Raw genomic sequence first — 17565 nt, 5'->3', positions numbered from 1 at the left:
AAATGGAAGAGCCTTTGACTCTGAAGATACTGAGGAAGTTTGAGAGAGGAGGTGATATTCAACATGGGTCTTAAATAATGAATAATAATGGAAAATGATGCTAGCAAGATGATGGTACAGTAGTTTCCAGTTCCCTCCACTTACAGAAACATTAATTTGAACAAATATCCGTGAACAAAATTACCTTAACAGGAGCAAAAGATACTAGGTGAAGGATTATAGCACCTGAGTGGATCACGGAAATAAGAAAATATGCATTATATTACCCCCATCAGCCCTCCCTTAAACCTGGCTAACCCAGGATAAAGAGATACACATTTCCCATGGAGAAAAAAGAGTGATGTGAGCACCCAACTTCACCATAATCCCAAGAATCAGGCCTACATCAGTGCCAGACCAACCCCCATGACCTCAGGCTCCAAGTGGGCTCCTGTGGAACACTGTGAACCTAAGCACTAGCCCTGCCTGCCTGCCGACCAAGGCATCAGACTTATTCATCCATAGACCCTACCAGATGTCCCCTCTTATCCTAGAATCTCTGGATGGTCTAGCTGGCAAAAAGTTTTCCCTGCTGAAGGCAGTTTGTAAAGACTGGAAGAGTTATCTACTTCTTTAAATGCACAGACACCAAGACCATAAGGGACACCAAACAAGACCATAAGGATCTTGAATAATCAAAGTATGGCACCACAAAAGTAAATTAATAAAGCTCCAATAACTGACCCTAAATAATGGAGATCTATAAACTGTTGGACAGAAAATTCAGAATTCTCTTAAAGAAATTCAGTGAATCACAGTGCAAGCAAATACAGACAACTAAATAAGAAGGCAATACATAAACAAAATAAGATGTTCAAAAAAGAAATAGAAACCATTAAAAAAAAAAAAACCAGAAACCCTAGGGTTAAAGAATGCAATGACTTAACTGGAATTTAATAGAGAGCTTCCACAGCAGATTCAACCAAGCAGGGAAAACAAAAGCAAAAACAGAACAGTGCACTCAAAAACAGGACATTTGAAATTATCCAGTTAGGGGAACAAAAAGAAAACAAAACCAAAAAAAAAAAAAAAAAAAAAGATGCAAAAGAGTGAAGAGAGGAAGAGAGCCAACATGAATTATAGGATACCACTAAGAGAAACTACCTGCACATTACTGGGGTCCCAGAAGGAAAAGAGATGGAGAAAAGTTCAGAAAGCTTATCCAAAGATGTGGTTGCTGAGAACTTCAAGTCCAGGGAGAGATTTGGACATCCATATGAAGCACATAGGCCTTCCAGAAGTTTCAACACAAAAAAGATCTTCTCTAAGACACATTAAAATAAAAATATCTAAAGTCAAAGACAAAGAGGAATTTTAAAACAGTAGAAGAAATAATATTTCTCATGTACAAGATTCCCATGAGTACATTGGATATCTCATCAGAGACCTTGCATGCCAGAAGAGAGTGGGGTGAACCAGAGAACATTATGCAAAGAAAAATAGGTCGAAAAGAATTACGGAAATCTGGAATATATGGAATCTAGAAGGAGAAGAAAACGAAGAAGAAATAATGTGTAGACATGTGTCTGTACTAAATAATACTATGTTGAACAAAGGAAATATGCTTAGTAGAGAGTAAATAGTAAGTTTTAGGCTCATTCATCACTTATTAAAAAAATGGTAACTGAGGAGATGATATGTTAATTACCTTGGTTGTAGTAATTATTTTCCTATATATGTCTATATCAGATCATCATAGTGTATACCATATATATATATATATATATATATATATATATATATAATTTTAAAATTCTGAAGAATGAAAAACAGCTCTATTATGATGTTAGCTAATATTGAGTGACTGGGTCTGTGTTAAGTACTATAGTAAGGGCCTTGAAAAATAAAGGGAAGCACAGCCTTTTTATAGATTCTAGTATAAAAGTATAAAAGCTAAGAATTAGACATTTAAAACTCAATGTAAGTGTGCTTCATCCATATTTATTTTCATCTTTTCTTATTTATAAATGAGCAAGTATTTTGCTGGATCCTTTTTGCTAGTCATTTAGAGGTGAAACAACACTACTGTGTATGAGTCTTGCAAGGGACCCAGTGTATATTTTTCTCTTGAGCATAGCTGTCTCTCACTGAGGATGGATCATTGAAACACCCTTCCTCTCTAATTATAGTTTCCAATGACTGTTAAATGCTTTCCTTTAAGTGTTGCTTTTCAGTGTTCATTGAGATGTAGCCTAATATTTCTAAGCTTAGAAGAATATTTTCTGCAAATAATCCTTCTTAAAATGTGCATAATATCATTTTATCTATAAACTAAGACATTTAATATATTTCTTGGAGCACCTGGGTGGCTCCGTTGGTTAAGTGTCCAGTTTGTGATTTGGGCTCAGGTCATGATCTCATGAATCATGTGAACGAGCCCCATGTCAGACTCCAAATGAAATAGAGTTCAATTTACTTCAATACAATACCAAGTATAGATGCACTGTCTTTGGTTACGGAATGACAAATTTTGTGTGTATGGCAGGCACTATCTTTGGTTATGGGATTACAAGGGTTTTTTTTTTTTTTTTAAGATTTTATTTATTTATTTATTTATTTATTTTGGAGAGTGAGAACAGGAGCAGGGGTAAGGGCAGAGGGAGAGGGACAAACAGATTCCCTGGACACGGGACTTGATCCTGGACCCCAAGATTATGACTGGGGTCTAAGATGCTTAACAGACTGAGCCACCCAGTCACCCCAGGGTGACAAATTTTTAAAAAGTGGTTCTCTGCTCTCTGAGAGTATGTAATTTAGCAAAGATGATAGAATGAGTGTAACCCAGTGCCGTGTAGTGAGATAAATTTTTTTCACTTGGGAAATTTTCAAGAAGATGTCATATTTGAGCAGGGTTTTGAAGATCAACAAAATCTTGCCAAGCAGCAGAGGTGAGAAGAGATTCTAGGCAGATAGTATAATATGAGAAAAGGTGTGGCAGTTTTCCTGTGGGTGGATGGTGTGTTGGGGGAATCAAGTATGAACATGACAGGGCAAAGAGAGAGATGAGAGATAGGAAGGGAAGTCTGTTGGTAGATTGCTAGGGGAGGTCTTGAAGGCCCAAATTGTAGGTTTTGGGTACTGGGTAAATCTGAATGACTTTATGCAAGTTAATAAAATATTCATCTCTGTGCTTTAGAAAGGTAATTTTGAAGACCAGGTAGAGTCAAATAAGGAATACAGAGAAAGATGTGGAGGAGGAGAAGCTGATCTGTCAACTTCATGTCAGTTGAGACTTTTATGACTTTAAACCTAAAAAGACTTATGATTTTAATTCTAAAAATTATCCTTTAATATTGAGGTGCCAAACTTTCTTGAGATGTAACTGTTGTCAAATTAAGTAGACTTAGTTTAAAAATAGAAATGTTACTTGACTCTACTGTTTTTCCTGGTGTAATGAGATGTTTTATTTTTAATATAGTTAAACTTTATTTTTGGAAAGGTTTTCCTTTTTGGAGATTGACTTTTCTGTCCATTTCCACAGAGATTGTATCCTGTAGTAGCAGAGTATGGTGTTACCGTTAGAAAATATGTACACATACAGCATTATAAGTCCCTGGTGATATATGTATGTTGCAGGTGTAAGAAAAAAACATGACCCTTTCAGACTCATGAAAAACAGGGCAAAAATCAGAATGCAGTAGAAGAATGTTTGGAAAATAGACAATTGGATTTTAATTTTTAAAAAATTGGAAGTTTTTCCAGTTTTAAAAATTGGAAGTCAGTGATTGAAGGTGTCAGAGGAAAAGAGGGAAGGAGGGTGTCGGCAGCAGTAAAAAGGAATGCAGCATAGCCCCACTACCTCTGACACCATAATTCTCTGCCCAGGGCACCAATGAAGTCCTTTTTTTTTTTTTTTTTTAATGTGAGAAAGTCGCCCTGTGTGGTCATGAGGATTATTTCGTTAGCCTTCCAGGAATCCTTTTCCCAACACTAAAGTAGAAATGAAGTTGTTTATTGATATGGGAAGTTATATAAGGACTATAACCTTGGGTGCTCCATTTTTGACAAGCCAGAAGACAGATTTATCCAAGCATTCATTATCTGGGACTTCTCTTCGTATTACTTTTAGTAAAACACATTCCAGGGCTAAAGCTTGTGGTCATGGAAGGCAAGTAGGGGTAGGATAGAGATACAAATTAACATTTTCCCACCTACTTATTCATCATGTATTTTTTTTACCCATCCATGGGCACAGATTGAACCTCTCTGGTGATTTTCCTCTTTACAAGAAATAAGCTCTTTCAATAATATTTTCCGTAGATTTTTTTCTGAGTTAAGTGCTATGGTAGGCCAATGCAACTTAACGATAATTCTCATTAGACACCCAGTCACAGCTATAGTCAACTGTCATGCCATTGTAATAATGATATGTCTAACCATACCAATGACTAATACCTGTATCCGAACAAATACTGTTAATAGTTCTTTTTTTGAAATGTAGAGTAATTGCTAAAATCCAAAAGCTAACTTACACAGTTTAGATTTTTGGGATAGGACATGATGTTATAAGGAGTATAGATGAGTCTGCCCAAGTAAGAAATTTTCATAAATTATTATAAATAGTGATCTCATAGGCAATGATCTGGAGAAAAAACAGGAAAATAACAGAGAGCTGAGCTGAATACTGTAGTTGTTCCTCCTTATTTATAAAGCACCAGTGGCTCTTATGTCTTAATCAATCTCTCTTGGATTGGATATCGTCCAACTTGCCCAGAAAAAGCAGGGGGGAAAGGTGCCAGATGAGAAGAATGTGACATTCTTGGTCACTGATTTAAATTCTTAATGACAAAAATAGTAGTTTTAAATATTTTACATTAAGCTGTTGCATTGTCTCTCTTTGTATGAAAACCTGACCCTTTGAAGTACCTGCCAGACTCTATAGAGCTATGATCTTAATTCTTTACCCAGTTGAGAAAACATTTTCCTAATTTTTAAATTAGTATATTAACCTGCATAACTCTACATAAATAATCTCAGTGTTCCCCCAAATTCATTGTTTTGCTCTTGTGGCAAACATCAGTTCCCTGTTTTCATTACCATGATCTTATTTTGAATGCCAAATAATTCTTTCTCTTCTAGGATTTCTTGCAGCTCTGAATTCCCTAAATTTTCAAATCTTATGTGTCACGTATTTCTTTCCATTTATTTTTACCTTTTTAATGATAGCTAAGTGTATACTGTGTTGTGCTTCTCTCCACTGTTTAACAGATAAATTATAATTTTTCAGCTCAGTATTTAATTTCCTCACAGTATGGAACCAGCCTACTTGCACAACATTCTCTTTCTCTACCTTCTATGAACCTGCTCTTCAGCCAGATTGGCTCTACCCACTTCTCTATCTGTTCTTCTGTTCATGGTATTGCCTCCATTTGAAATGCTGCTTTCCTATTTTGACCTGTCCAGAATCTCCTCCATCTGTCAAAGTCCAACGCTTATGGCATATTCTTATTTATATGGGCGGGCTTCTTCCTCATGCGAGTATATCCCAATAACATTTTTCACCTTTAAACTTACCTGTCAGTTAGTTCTACCTTGCATTATAGATACCTGTGTACCTGTCTCCACTATTAGATTCTATGAGATAAATGCCCAAGATTAGTTTCACTGTAGTTATTTGATTTGGGTATATTTATATCACTACATATTATAACTTATGACATTATCACCCCTTTCATTGGAATTTTATTCTATAGGGACTAAATGAAAAAATATTATCATAATGTATCAATTTTATATGGCAGAGTTAATTTCCAAAGGTGACAACCAAGTTTGATGTATGCTAGCCTGAAAGGAAACTGACTGTCCAGCCTCTATGAAGTAGTGGCAGCACTTGCAAAATGGTCTTAATAAGATTTGCTGTATGAGACAAAGGACCATGACTTCATTCTTACTAACCTCAGAAGCATAATAAACTATGGTCAGTTTGGGCATTTTTCCAATTCTGCCATTAACTTGCTCATAAATTTTGATTAGGGGGCATTGTAAGACTTTTATAATTAAGGGGAGTGCATTCGAAATTTATTTTCTGCGAACAGTTTGTCATATTCTGAAAAATACTGAAGTTCTGTGAATACCTGTAAACTTTAGGGATGGTAAAGTAGGTGGCTGAACAGACTTATTTCTGATAGCGAGTACCTAAAATTAGTTGCAACCTCAAGTCTAAATTTTAATTCTAACAAATAATTGGTTGACTTAAAATATATGTTGGCTAGGCAAACTTCTTAAGATTAACAAAGTGGCTGCATTCCATGGTTATCTCCTCTAGACTTCATCAGCACATAGATCTATTTTGTAATGATTTTTTGCTTTCTTTAATCATGGATTAACAAATATTAACTATTTGTACAAGTCTGAATCAGTAAATACATGTAATTCTATATTTGTAGGAGGCATTTATCTTCTAAGAGTGTTTTGAAGGGTGCAGTTATATCATTAGATGCTTTTTCTATTTTAGTTTTGCTATATAGCAACTTGAAAAAGACTAGATTGTTTCAGAATAAGGTTTCACTTGATATGGGCATGTATACATTTTAAATTTATAAAGGTTATTTTTCAACAGGCTCTCTTCATAAAATCTCTTTTTTATTTTTCCTTCAAGGATTTTGCCCCATTGGAAATTTTAAGATTTCTGCAAAGTCAGGTGTTTTTTTTTTTTTTTTAAGATTTTATTTATTTATTTGAGAGAGAGAGAGAGAGCATGAGCAGGGTGAGGGGCAGAGGGAGAAGCAAACACCCCACTGAGTAAGGAGCCCTATGCGAGGCTCAATCCCAGGACTACTGGGATCATGACCTGAGCTGAAGGCAGGTAGATGCTTAACCAACAGAGCCACCCATGGGCCATGACACTCTTCTTTAACCTAAAGAAAGATTCATTTCTTTTTAGAACTGAACCACTGTTTGTGCCCTAATCATGGAATTATGTAGTTTCCAAGTACCTACTTAAATTTTCATTTTTTATGTGTATCAGAAAATATCACAGGTGGCCTTAAGGGAAAGAAGAAACTTTGGGTCTAATTTTTATTCCTTGCTATGCCTTAAAAATGCTCCAGAGGATGCCTCCCACTGTGTGCACTTGAATAGCAGTTATTATTAACTATTGAATGCATCCTATTTGCTTACCACAGTACTGAGTACTTCTCATTTTGATTAATATTTGATATTATGCCATATATATATATATATATATATATATATATATATATATATATCAGGCAATTTTAATATACATTGTAAAAACAAGGTACTTGAAACCCTGGGAGACTAAATAATTTGTCCCTGAACTTGTGCACTTCTTTTACTTGTTTTACTTTTTCTGCCAAGCACACTTGAGGGAAAGGCCTAAAGACATCTCATCAAGGTACCTCTGCGAGTTCTGGCTTTGAAGCACCACCTTCTTTCCAAGCATATAGCACTGCTAGGTAAAATGCAAAGTCAGAAAAAGTCAAAGTCACAGCTGAGCTCATCATGATTTATCATCTCAGTGGCCCACAAATCAAAAGAAAATGCAAGTGATGAGTAGTGAGCTATGCTGAGGCCTCTCAAGGTGGCCAGAAGGGCCGGAATGACTACTTCCAGAGATTGAAGTCCTTCTACACTGAGTGGAGATCCAGAGCTGGCCTTATAGGTTGAAGCCAGGACATAGAGGAGGACTCGTCTGCTTCTGAGCAAGAATGAGAAACCTGCTGCCCACTACTTTGGGCTATATCTTTTGATGCCAAGAATGACCCATATGGCAGGAAGAAGGCAGCACCACCAATAAACTGGGGCTTGAATCCTATCACTCATTGGTTCAGTAATGTTAATTGTAATAGTCCAGATGCCAGCACAATGTAATACTTGAATTACCAATATGAAACTGATTATGTCTAGGTGGTTCTGGGCACCAAATGAGCACAAAATCATTTGTAAGAGAAGGATAATGAGAGAAGGGGGTTGGAGGTATATCAAAAAGCTAAATAAAATTAAATTTTAAAAAATCTCCTGACTTCAAATGAACCTGCAAACAAGAAAAAAAAAAAAATCCAAAGCACATGGGAAAGCTGTACACTAAGAAAGAGCCAATAAAGTCGACCATTGAGAATAGATTTTACTGGAAGAAATTAAAATATTGAAACAGCCTGAGAGAGAATATTTTGGATACTCAAAATATAAACAAAGGATTGGAATCTGTAAAAAGGTAGAAAATCCTGAAATAAAAACAGTCATGATCTAATGCTTTACTTATTTAAAAATAATTTTTAAGGTTATACTGTGGTCCGCACACTCTTATGGGTGCCAGAGATGTAGGAATGAACTCAAGTAAACAAAAACCATACCTACATATCCTCATGGGGAATTTACCTATTGGTGGTGGAAATGAAATAAGAATAGGCAGAAATCTCGGAAGTGAAAGAGAGCCATTGAAATAAAATTCCCAGTAGAAAGTATAAACTCTACATAAGGAATAACATGGAGGACATTGGGAGATGGAGAGGAGAAGTGAGTTGGGGGAAATCGGAAGGGGAGACAAACCATGAGAGACTGTGGGCTCTGAGAAATAAACTGTGGATTTTGGAGGGAAGGGGATGGGGGATTTGATGAGCCTGGTGGTGGGTATTATGGAGGGCATGTACTGCATGGAACACTGGGTGTGCTGCATAAACAGTGAATTTGGGGACACTGAAAATAAAATTAAATTTAAAAAAGAGAAAGTATAAACTCCAGACTTGACAATGACACATTTTTTTTTTAATCATTTGGAAGTTATGACTTAGGAAATCACCTAAAAGGCAGTCACGGGAAAATAAAGACTTTAAAAGTGTACGTGCGAGGAAAGAAAGAGAGAGAATGAGAGAGAGAACTTCAGATTATGGAAAGAAATAATATCTGAGTTTATTTTAGAATTGAAGACAAGACTCCTCGCATTGAAAGGACACTCTGAGAACCTATCTGGATAAACAACAATAAATCAGTGCCTGAACACTTGAGGTAAAACTTCAGAACATTGAGGATAAAAGAAAATCTTTGCCCATCAAAGAAAAAATACAGACTAGCCCCAAAGCAAAGGCAACTAGATTGAGAGCAGACACCAAGAGCATTATTGAAGGGGAAAATGTCCTGTAATTTGGGTTCTAGAATTTAATGCCACCATATACCACTGACACACTGATCAAACATAGTAATAGAATATCCAACTTTTAAAAACCGAATATTTTGAGGAAGCAAGCCTAGAAAAAAAAATGTGTGGCTTAAAAAAAAAATAGTAAAGAGGAACAGCAACTTCTAAATGTCACCAAATTTAACTCTTGCTATAAAAAGTCATAACTAATTTCTATGTAAAGGAAGTTAAGACTACACAATAGAAAAATGCAAAATGCAAGAGAAGAAGAAGAAATATGGCCCACAAATAAATACAAATTGAAAATAAAAAGACCAAAGGTTGAATTTCTCATGACATCAATGGGAACAAGGATGTGGAAGAATGGTCATAGCCGTTTTTTGGTCTGGCAGTCCACATGGGCCAACTGTGTGGGTGACCTTGTAAAGCATGGAAGTGGTAAATGCCAGCTTCTGGGTGGTATTTACCTTAGGATGGGAGAGTTCAGAGCAAAAGTGGGAGTGGAGAAGGGTGAGCAAGAAGAGGCTCACCTGTATCTGTAATGTTTCATTTCTTTAAAGGGTGAAGCAAAAGTGCCAAGTGCCAGGATCTGTTAAAACATGGTGGTGCATACCTGAATTTTCTTACTTCATAGTATTAGCCTAAATGCGTACGTGTGTAACTGAAATGAGAAGACACTTAGAACTTTCAGGAGAACATGAATATTTATGCACAGCAATAAGGTTTAAAAAACTCAAAGTCTTTGTCAGGATCTGTTAGTCCCTGCCTACAGACTCTGCCCCTCTGACCTCTCTCAGTCGCTCATTCATTCTAACCTAACCCCAGCCCCATTACATGTTTTTGTACCTCACGCAAGTCTGGCTCATTTCCTCTTCTCATACCAGCAATCCTGTTGGAGTATTGCTATCTCTTTCTGATACTGGAGAAGATGTCAAAAATTTTAAAATGTCTCAGATGCCTTTGATTTTGCTCTTGGTCCAGTGCTCTTAGTAGATACTGACTCTGCCAGCTGAATGAAATGATGTTTTCTTGGTGTTTGACTGATGTTCCACCTGAGAATAGTTTATGCCACCATAACCTAGTCCTTGCAAGCAGAACTGCCTGGGGTGACTGGAGTCCTCATACTCCTGGCAGCCTTATGTGCTCAGGAGCAACAGGTAGCTGTGGGATTTAGACTGAGGGAATAACTTTCCATGGACTCATGTGCTCCTTTCTACCCTATTGATTTTTCTACCAAGCACACTTGAGGAAAGGCATGGGAACATCTGGTCAAGGTATCTCTGTGAGTTTCAGATTTGAGGCACCACCTTTGTTCCAAGATGGTATGTGGAAATCTTTAGGAGTCCAAATGAATATAAGGAATAATAACCAAACTTTGGATGCAGAACTGCTTTTAAATTTTTGTTCTTGTTTGAGTTTGCATTTGAGAGATAAGCTAATTCTCAGTAAGACTGAGCCTGATTTTCATTTTGGAAGTGACTCCTAAAGTTTTCCTAATTTAAAGTGTAAAAATTGATTAAGCCATGCTACTTTATCTTAAAAAGACAAAAACATTAGGTATAATGCTAATGGGAATAGCCATGTATGTGTGTGCACGTGCACATACGTGCATAGAAGAGGACTCTGGACATAAAGGTCTCTCTCACTGATTTTGCCCACTACTACTCATGCATTTGATAATAATTGGATGGTATTTTGAGGTTCTAAATGGTGCTCCAAAACATCAGTCTAATCAGTTTTATTCTGATAACTTGTCTGACAATCATTCTAATACTGTGGAACTTATTTTGGTACATTGATACTAAGTGTTCACATCTTGAAAATAATTTCACTTCATCAAAAATAAATAGTAGATGAAATTTAACTTAAGTGTATCCTGTCTTCAGGGGTCATTTCCTTACAATTTCAGCTTAGTATTGGGCCAAGAGCTAAGCAAAGCTCAGCAAAATTCTTTGGAAATTGAGTTTAATTATTGCAGGTCACTAAGATTCAATTTCCGGTATTTAAAATACTTGGTGCCGCATTACATCCTGGTGACAAAGAGAAAGAGTATGCTTGAAGAGGGTCTAACTTCCAGTCTGAGCCTAGCTTAGTAAATGAAAGAATTCAACTCAGTACTTGGTTTAAAATTAGTTTTTTGAGTATTACTTTTATAATCTGGCCCAATGAATGAAAACTAGATAATGTTCACCAGTAGTCACAAGAAAATATTATCTCTTCAACTTTTGTGATAATATTAATTATGGAAAATATTAGTGAGCACTTACTCTGTGCTATGTACTATTCTCAAGGTTTTATTTGCATTAACTCATTTAATCTTCTTAGCAGGCTTGTGAAGTAGAAGATAATGTTATCCCCAAATTACAAAAGAGGAAATTGAGGCATACACAAATTAAGTAATGTCTCTGAGACCACACAGCGTGTAATGGAGCTGGTGGTAGCTTTAGTTCTTTTCTTTTGTTTTTTTAATTTTTTAAGATTTATTTGAGAGAGAGCATGTGGGAGGCAAGTGGGTGGGTAGGGGCAGAGGGAGAGGGAGAGAAAGAATCTCAAGCAGACTCCCTGCTGAATTCAGAGCTGGAAGCAGGGGCTCCATCTTACAACCCTGAGACAATGACCTCAGCCAAAATTGAGTCAGACACTCAACTGACTGAGCCACACAGGTGCTTCATTAGGCATTTTCTACTAACAGAAGACTATTGACCGTTTTTGCACTCCCACCAATACTAGCGTGCAACTTGTTTATTCATCTGTCTTCAAAAGGAAATCAGTGAAACTTGCACATCTTTGTGCATTTTAGTGTTTCTAGCAATAAATGACCATCTATTCCTTGGATTCTTACAGGGCCTTCTACTTGGACAAGTCAAACTCACCACCCAACTCCACATCCAAGGCTGCCTATGTAGATAAGGTAAAAAGAGATGACTTCATTTGTTGATGCTTTGCTGTTCACAGAGCTCCCTTATTTATTTTTTTCCACTGTTGTTCTTAGATAATCTGTAGTTCTTAGACAAATATCTGTAGCCTCCAAAGCTGTTACCTCCACAAGGAAGATATTTTAGACTCTTCATTAAACCTTTTAACAATGGTGGACTGTAGCCCATCAACAAGCATTTCTTCCTACGGATGTGTGGAGCTTTATGTTCGTCACTTTTTTTCTGCAGCTAATGAGGCCTCTCAATGCCCTGGATGAACTTTATCGGCTGGTAGCCTCGTTTATCAGATCCAAGCGTACGGCGGCCTGTGCAAACACAGCCTGCAGCGCGTCGGGGGTGGGGCTGCTGTCTGTGTCCTCGGAGCTGTGCTCCCGGCTGGGGGCCTGCCACATCATCATGTGTAACAGCGGCGTGCACAGGTATGTCACCTGCCCTGCCATGTCGGTCTCTCTCGGGCCCGATTTCGTTTGGAGGTTCTTGCTTAAATTTTAGTTACAGGAAATGGTTACTGGAAACATTCAGAGGACTTGGGTGTATTTGGAATGAGATTTGGGAAATCAGATCATGGAGACACCGTGTTTTCTGGCTTCACTTTTATGTTTGGTGGCTGGTGATTCATACAAATGAATGCAATCCCACATTTATATCACTGTAGCTTATCTGCCCAGAATCTTATCACCCTGGCATTTATATTACAAGATATTTATACTTTAGGTACAAACTTGTACATCCATTATCTTCATTGTAGGAACTTGCCAGGCTGGAAAGTAGCTAAACAAAACTTTTTTCACTGTACTTCATGGACCTTCCATCTTCGCTGGTTTGTGTTTCTGTATTCAGTGATTGTGAGGTGGGTGCTGCCTTGAGGATACCACAGCCTTTCTACTTTTGGCAAAATTAGGTCCAGAAGCCCACACAATATGCATTCCTGGAAATGGAAGAGGAAATCTTAGATGGGTCCAGTGCAAGTGGTTTTTCTTAGGCAGCTGTGCTCAGTCTGGGGTGGCCAAGGTAGGCTTAGGAACTCATACGGCTGCATCAGCTACAAAATGGGGGTGTAGGAGCCCGTGTCAGGTCCTTCCCCATGACCACATGCTCCCCCTCTGTCACCTCACCATTTTCACAAGGAAGTGAAACCATAAAGCAGAATGTGGTCCTCATTGCAATCTGAGTAGGCAAATAGTGTCCTGTCACCCACCATAGTCTCTTCCTGGAACTGGGCCAGTTAGATTTTTAGATTGGTGTTATTGTTTAGTCAGATTTACTTGGTACTGGACCTCTGTAAAGGACGGCAGTTGGACTATTAGCTGTGTGACATCACAAAGCAATGATGCTCATGTTAGAGGCATAAATATGGCATGACAGTATGAACAACAAATAACAAAAAAATAAGAAGAAGATATAATAAGATAACAGAATAAGAATAAATAGACCTCCACTGCAAGAAAATGTAAATGACCTCAGAAAGTTACAGCCAAAAACCAAGGTACAGATGGAAAACAGATCTCTGTGATGGGGAAACCTTTCCCTAAAGAAGGTGATGTTTGAACTGGGTTTTGATGAGTCAGGGTGAAGAGGTAAAAAGTGGGAGAAAAATGATCTGAGGCAGCAGGTTCTCATCTGTAAAATTCCATTTCAATTTGGTATGCCTGGATCCCAGTCTTACGCAGCGTGTTCTTGCTTACAAAGTATGGCAAGACCTTATTTCTCTGAAAGGAGTATTATATTCTGTGGTTGAAAAAATATACAGAATTTTCTCCTTTATTTTAATGGCTGTGTATCACTCTGTGCTCTAATGCAAGCTGTAATAAGCTTAATTGAAAATATCGTCTGCAACCAAATGAATAAAATATTATTTCATAATTTGTTTACTAGCTGAGAAGTGATCTCTCCCTTCTGATCAACTCGTGTTCACTCCTTCTGTTCCCACTTATTCATTCACTCATTTATGCATTCATTATTCATTCACTCAATAAATATGCATTGAGCACCAATTACGTGCCAGCCCTGGTCTAGTTGCTAGAGGTACAGGATTGAAAAATTAAAGTCTCTGTTCTCAAACAGAGTTCATCCTGTTGGGGGTAACAGATGATAATGTAAATAAATACATATGTAATGTGGTAAATGGAATAAATAGAAAAAAGAACAGAAGTCAGAGGGGTAGAAGGGGGGGTAGTACCATCCAACAAGGGATTTCATCAGAGACTTGTGTGAAATGAAGGAGTGATATTTATGCAAATATCTCAAAGAAAGAACATTCTATCTTGGGGAGCAGCAGTGCAAATGTGGGAGCTCAAGGAACGGCATCGAGGCCATTGTGGCCTCAGCCAAGTGTCATTTCCTTGAATATTATTGTTCTTATCTCACCCTGGTGCAAGAGCATAGCTGTCTGAGGACTGGATGCACCATGACCACGAAGGGGGCACTTCAGACTTCGAAACTACAAGCATACCCTCTTACCTCAACATTAATTTGCTGAAAGTTAATGCAATTAAATCTGCATTTAATCCTAGAACCATGACAAGGTTGTCCCAGTTATTCTCTCTGCTACCCCATGAGCAGTTTTAGAACCTGACAAATGTTACCTGGGAGAAATAGATTGATGGCCTACAGCTGTTTTATAATTACCATAATCACTGGTTGGTGTGTTGAGACCACAAGGAATGTTGAAATTTCAAAGTAGTTTGATTTTTTCCATTTCTACTGTTCAAAATAAATGTAGCTTTAGTTAGTTCATTTCAGACATTTACTGAGGTATACATAGCCACAAATACTCCATGACAAATGCTGAATTTAAAGTTAACACTAGTTGAAAATGGTACAGATTTATTTTTCTATTATGCAGAATAAAATGGGAGTTTAATATTATCTTTTAATCTCTCAGTAAAGGCTATGCTTACATTTTTCATGACAATAAAATGTGCTAACTTATATTGGATTTAGAAATCTCACCTAAAGACTGTTCTTAAAATAATTCTTCCATAATTATAATTCAGTCAGCTAGAGAGAAACCCAAGTAGATTCACACCTGAACATAGCATTGAGCATGGAGGCTTGCCTTCAGGTTCTGAAAAAGGGGAGAAGTTGACAGTGTGAATCAGAATAAATATTACACATACCACTTTCATAATTTATGTTTAAAATCAATACAAGAAATGGTCAACAATATCGACGTTAGACAATTTCCTGCCTTTTCTGATTTTATTTGCAAAATAAACAGAGAATCTAAAATGTTTTTAGAGTATTGAATGATTCTGCATCTGTTTGATATTAAAGAGAAGAATGTGGTTTTTCAGAATGAAAAGGCAGATTTAATTAGCATTAATGTCTAGATGTTTTAATGCCAACCTGAATTGGATGGCAGAGCTGCATACAGCAGTGAATGCAAGATTAGTAGGAATAGAATTCAGGATGAATTATTAAAATCTTCTCATAGCATTTAGCCTGGCTTTGTTTTTATTAAATTCTTTTCCCTCGGGAAATCCTTTGTGTGTATTACAATTCTACTGATGAACTTCCCAGCCCACACTCTCTTAACTATTCACTTGTATCCCTTATCTTCATTGCTATTGGACCGTGCGAGAATAGGACTGTCTCTTCTTAAAGACAGGTTTTTGCCTTTTGAACAATGTAAACTTGATATTAAAGGTAGCTTAGCAAATGGAACATTTTTATATAATGTCTTCCCCTGACATGACTTCTTTCATGTTCATTTTGTGTCTTTTCTTGCCATGTCCATCAAACAGCGCACATTGGAACCTGGTTTTATTAGTAAATAGAGATCAACAACCTGCTTTATGCTCAAAACAACTGTCTGTATTTCCAAAATGTACACATAAACTTTCTCATTATCATTTTCATTGGTTACATGGTTAATCCAAGCAGTCGCTGTGCTATGGTTTACGAAACGATCACTTTAGTGGTTTATCTTCCTTGTCCATTGCCTGAGAGGCTTGCAAGAGAGGCTGTTTCATTATGTAGCTGTTCAGATTTCCATTTTATTTTCTATTAAGTTAAAAGAAAAACAAAAATATCCTCCAGTTAGAATTACTAGGTCAAGGAGTTTAAACCTTTGTGGTCAATAATATATCTTGTTCAGGTTCTTGAAAGGATTGTCCTCATGGACAACACAACCAGCAGGTTAGATGGCTGTGTAGCATTTTCACCCTTTCCTGGTCTGCAGAGGGTTCTTATCCATTTATCTATGGTGCTTCTCTCCTAGATGTACAATGATACATCACTAGCGCTTTAGTTTATAGTTCTGCGATTAACAAATACAAACATTGGAATTGAATAGTTTTTTTGAATTTCCTTTTCAAAGATTTATGCCATACACTGTCTGGATATATGCTTTATAGACAGAATTGGTTTCTGCCAAACTGAACCTTTTTAAAATATTGAATCGGCCTGTGACTTTTCCAGTTCTCTCTTGTACTCCTGCCAGCTGCTGGTTGCAGGCAATCCAAAAGCATGCAAACAGGGATTCTCAATTTCCCTTTTATTTCACCCCGCAGCATCCTTCCATCCAATGTGGTATTTCATTCCGCCGTAGTTCTTTATTCCCACCCCAGCTTAACAGCCAACTCTTTGTCTTTAACCAGTATACATCAGTATACTGCAAATGTTGCGAAACCTGAGTCTTTCTGTGTCCAAAAACAAAGATGTCGGTTTCTTCCCACCGCATTATCTTCTGCTTCCTTCGCCACCAGGAACAAGTGGGTGGAATTTTCCAGGGGCTACCTGAAAGGGTATGTCAAAGAAACTTCTAGTGAGGGCAGGCAATCTGGGATCACAGGTTTTCCCTCTAAGGACTTGGTCCAAGGAGTTTTTGTCCTCGTACTCTCAGTATCTTTTAGTAGTTGGTTTTCAGTGATGTCAGAACTTGGTACAACCTCACTGGAAGTTGTGTGAGGTGAGCATAGGCCTCGCGTGTAACTCGCCCTGTGATGTCTTTGAGCCCAAACCTTGGAGATCTGTACATATAAATTACACTTTGTCTTCATGCTTTGTTGTGAGGACAGATGTCTTCCAGGAAACAATGGGCTGTGTTTTTAATGTACCTTGTACCTCACGTTCACTCCTCTAGTGGAATTTGAGACCAGCAGCACCAGGAAGGTCATACTGCGTCAGGGATTCTCCATACCCAGCCTTAGTCAGTGTCTTGTCTTCTGATTAGAAACCTGCATGGGGTTGGGGGAGGTGGGCCGCGGGGGAAGAACCCTGCATGGGGGTGAGAAAGAATCAGTCTGTGGCAAGGCCTACCTGTTCTCATTCTTTAAAAACATATTGATAAACATCAAGCTAGCTACTATCTGTGTATCACAGTGTTATACGTCTCTCTCTTTTTTTTTAAATAACTTGTAGAAATTAGTTTTAACATATATAAAGTTTTAGAACGCAAGGGCCACAAAAATGTGAAACTTCTAACTTAAGCGGGGTCTGTTCCCAAGATGCTTTCCTTTGTTGGTTGTGGGGACCTTGAGACGTATTTTC

General features: G+C 37.5%; 1 protein-coding gene across 7 annotated transcripts in view; it reads left to right on the top strand.

Annotated features, from left to right (window-relative positions):
* The window catches only part of PREX2 (phosphatidylinositol-3,4,5-trisphosphate dependent Rac exchange factor 2), a 356760-nt gene that overhangs the window by 245574 nt on the left and 93621 nt on the right, over positions 1-17565 (top strand). For all 7 annotated transcript variants that reach the window (XM_059166273.1, XM_059166268.1, XM_059166269.1 and 4 more), the window contains 2 exons: positions 11981-12047; positions 12301-12491. In XM_059166273.1, the coding sequence (XP_059022256.1) occupies positions 11981-12047; positions 12301-12491 (258 nt within the window). The remainder of the gene's footprint in view (positions 1-11980; positions 12048-12300; positions 12492-17565) is intronic.

This window comes from Mustela lutreola, chromosome 3, assembly GCF_030435805.1.
Source record: "Mustela lutreola isolate mMusLut2 chromosome 3, mMusLut2.pri, whole genome shotgun sequence".
Taxonomy (NCBI): Eukaryota; Metazoa; Chordata; class Mammalia; order Carnivora; family Mustelidae; genus Mustela; species Mustela lutreola.
Note: the sequence above shows the minus strand (reverse complement) of the source record. Positions and strands in the feature narration are given on the sequence as shown.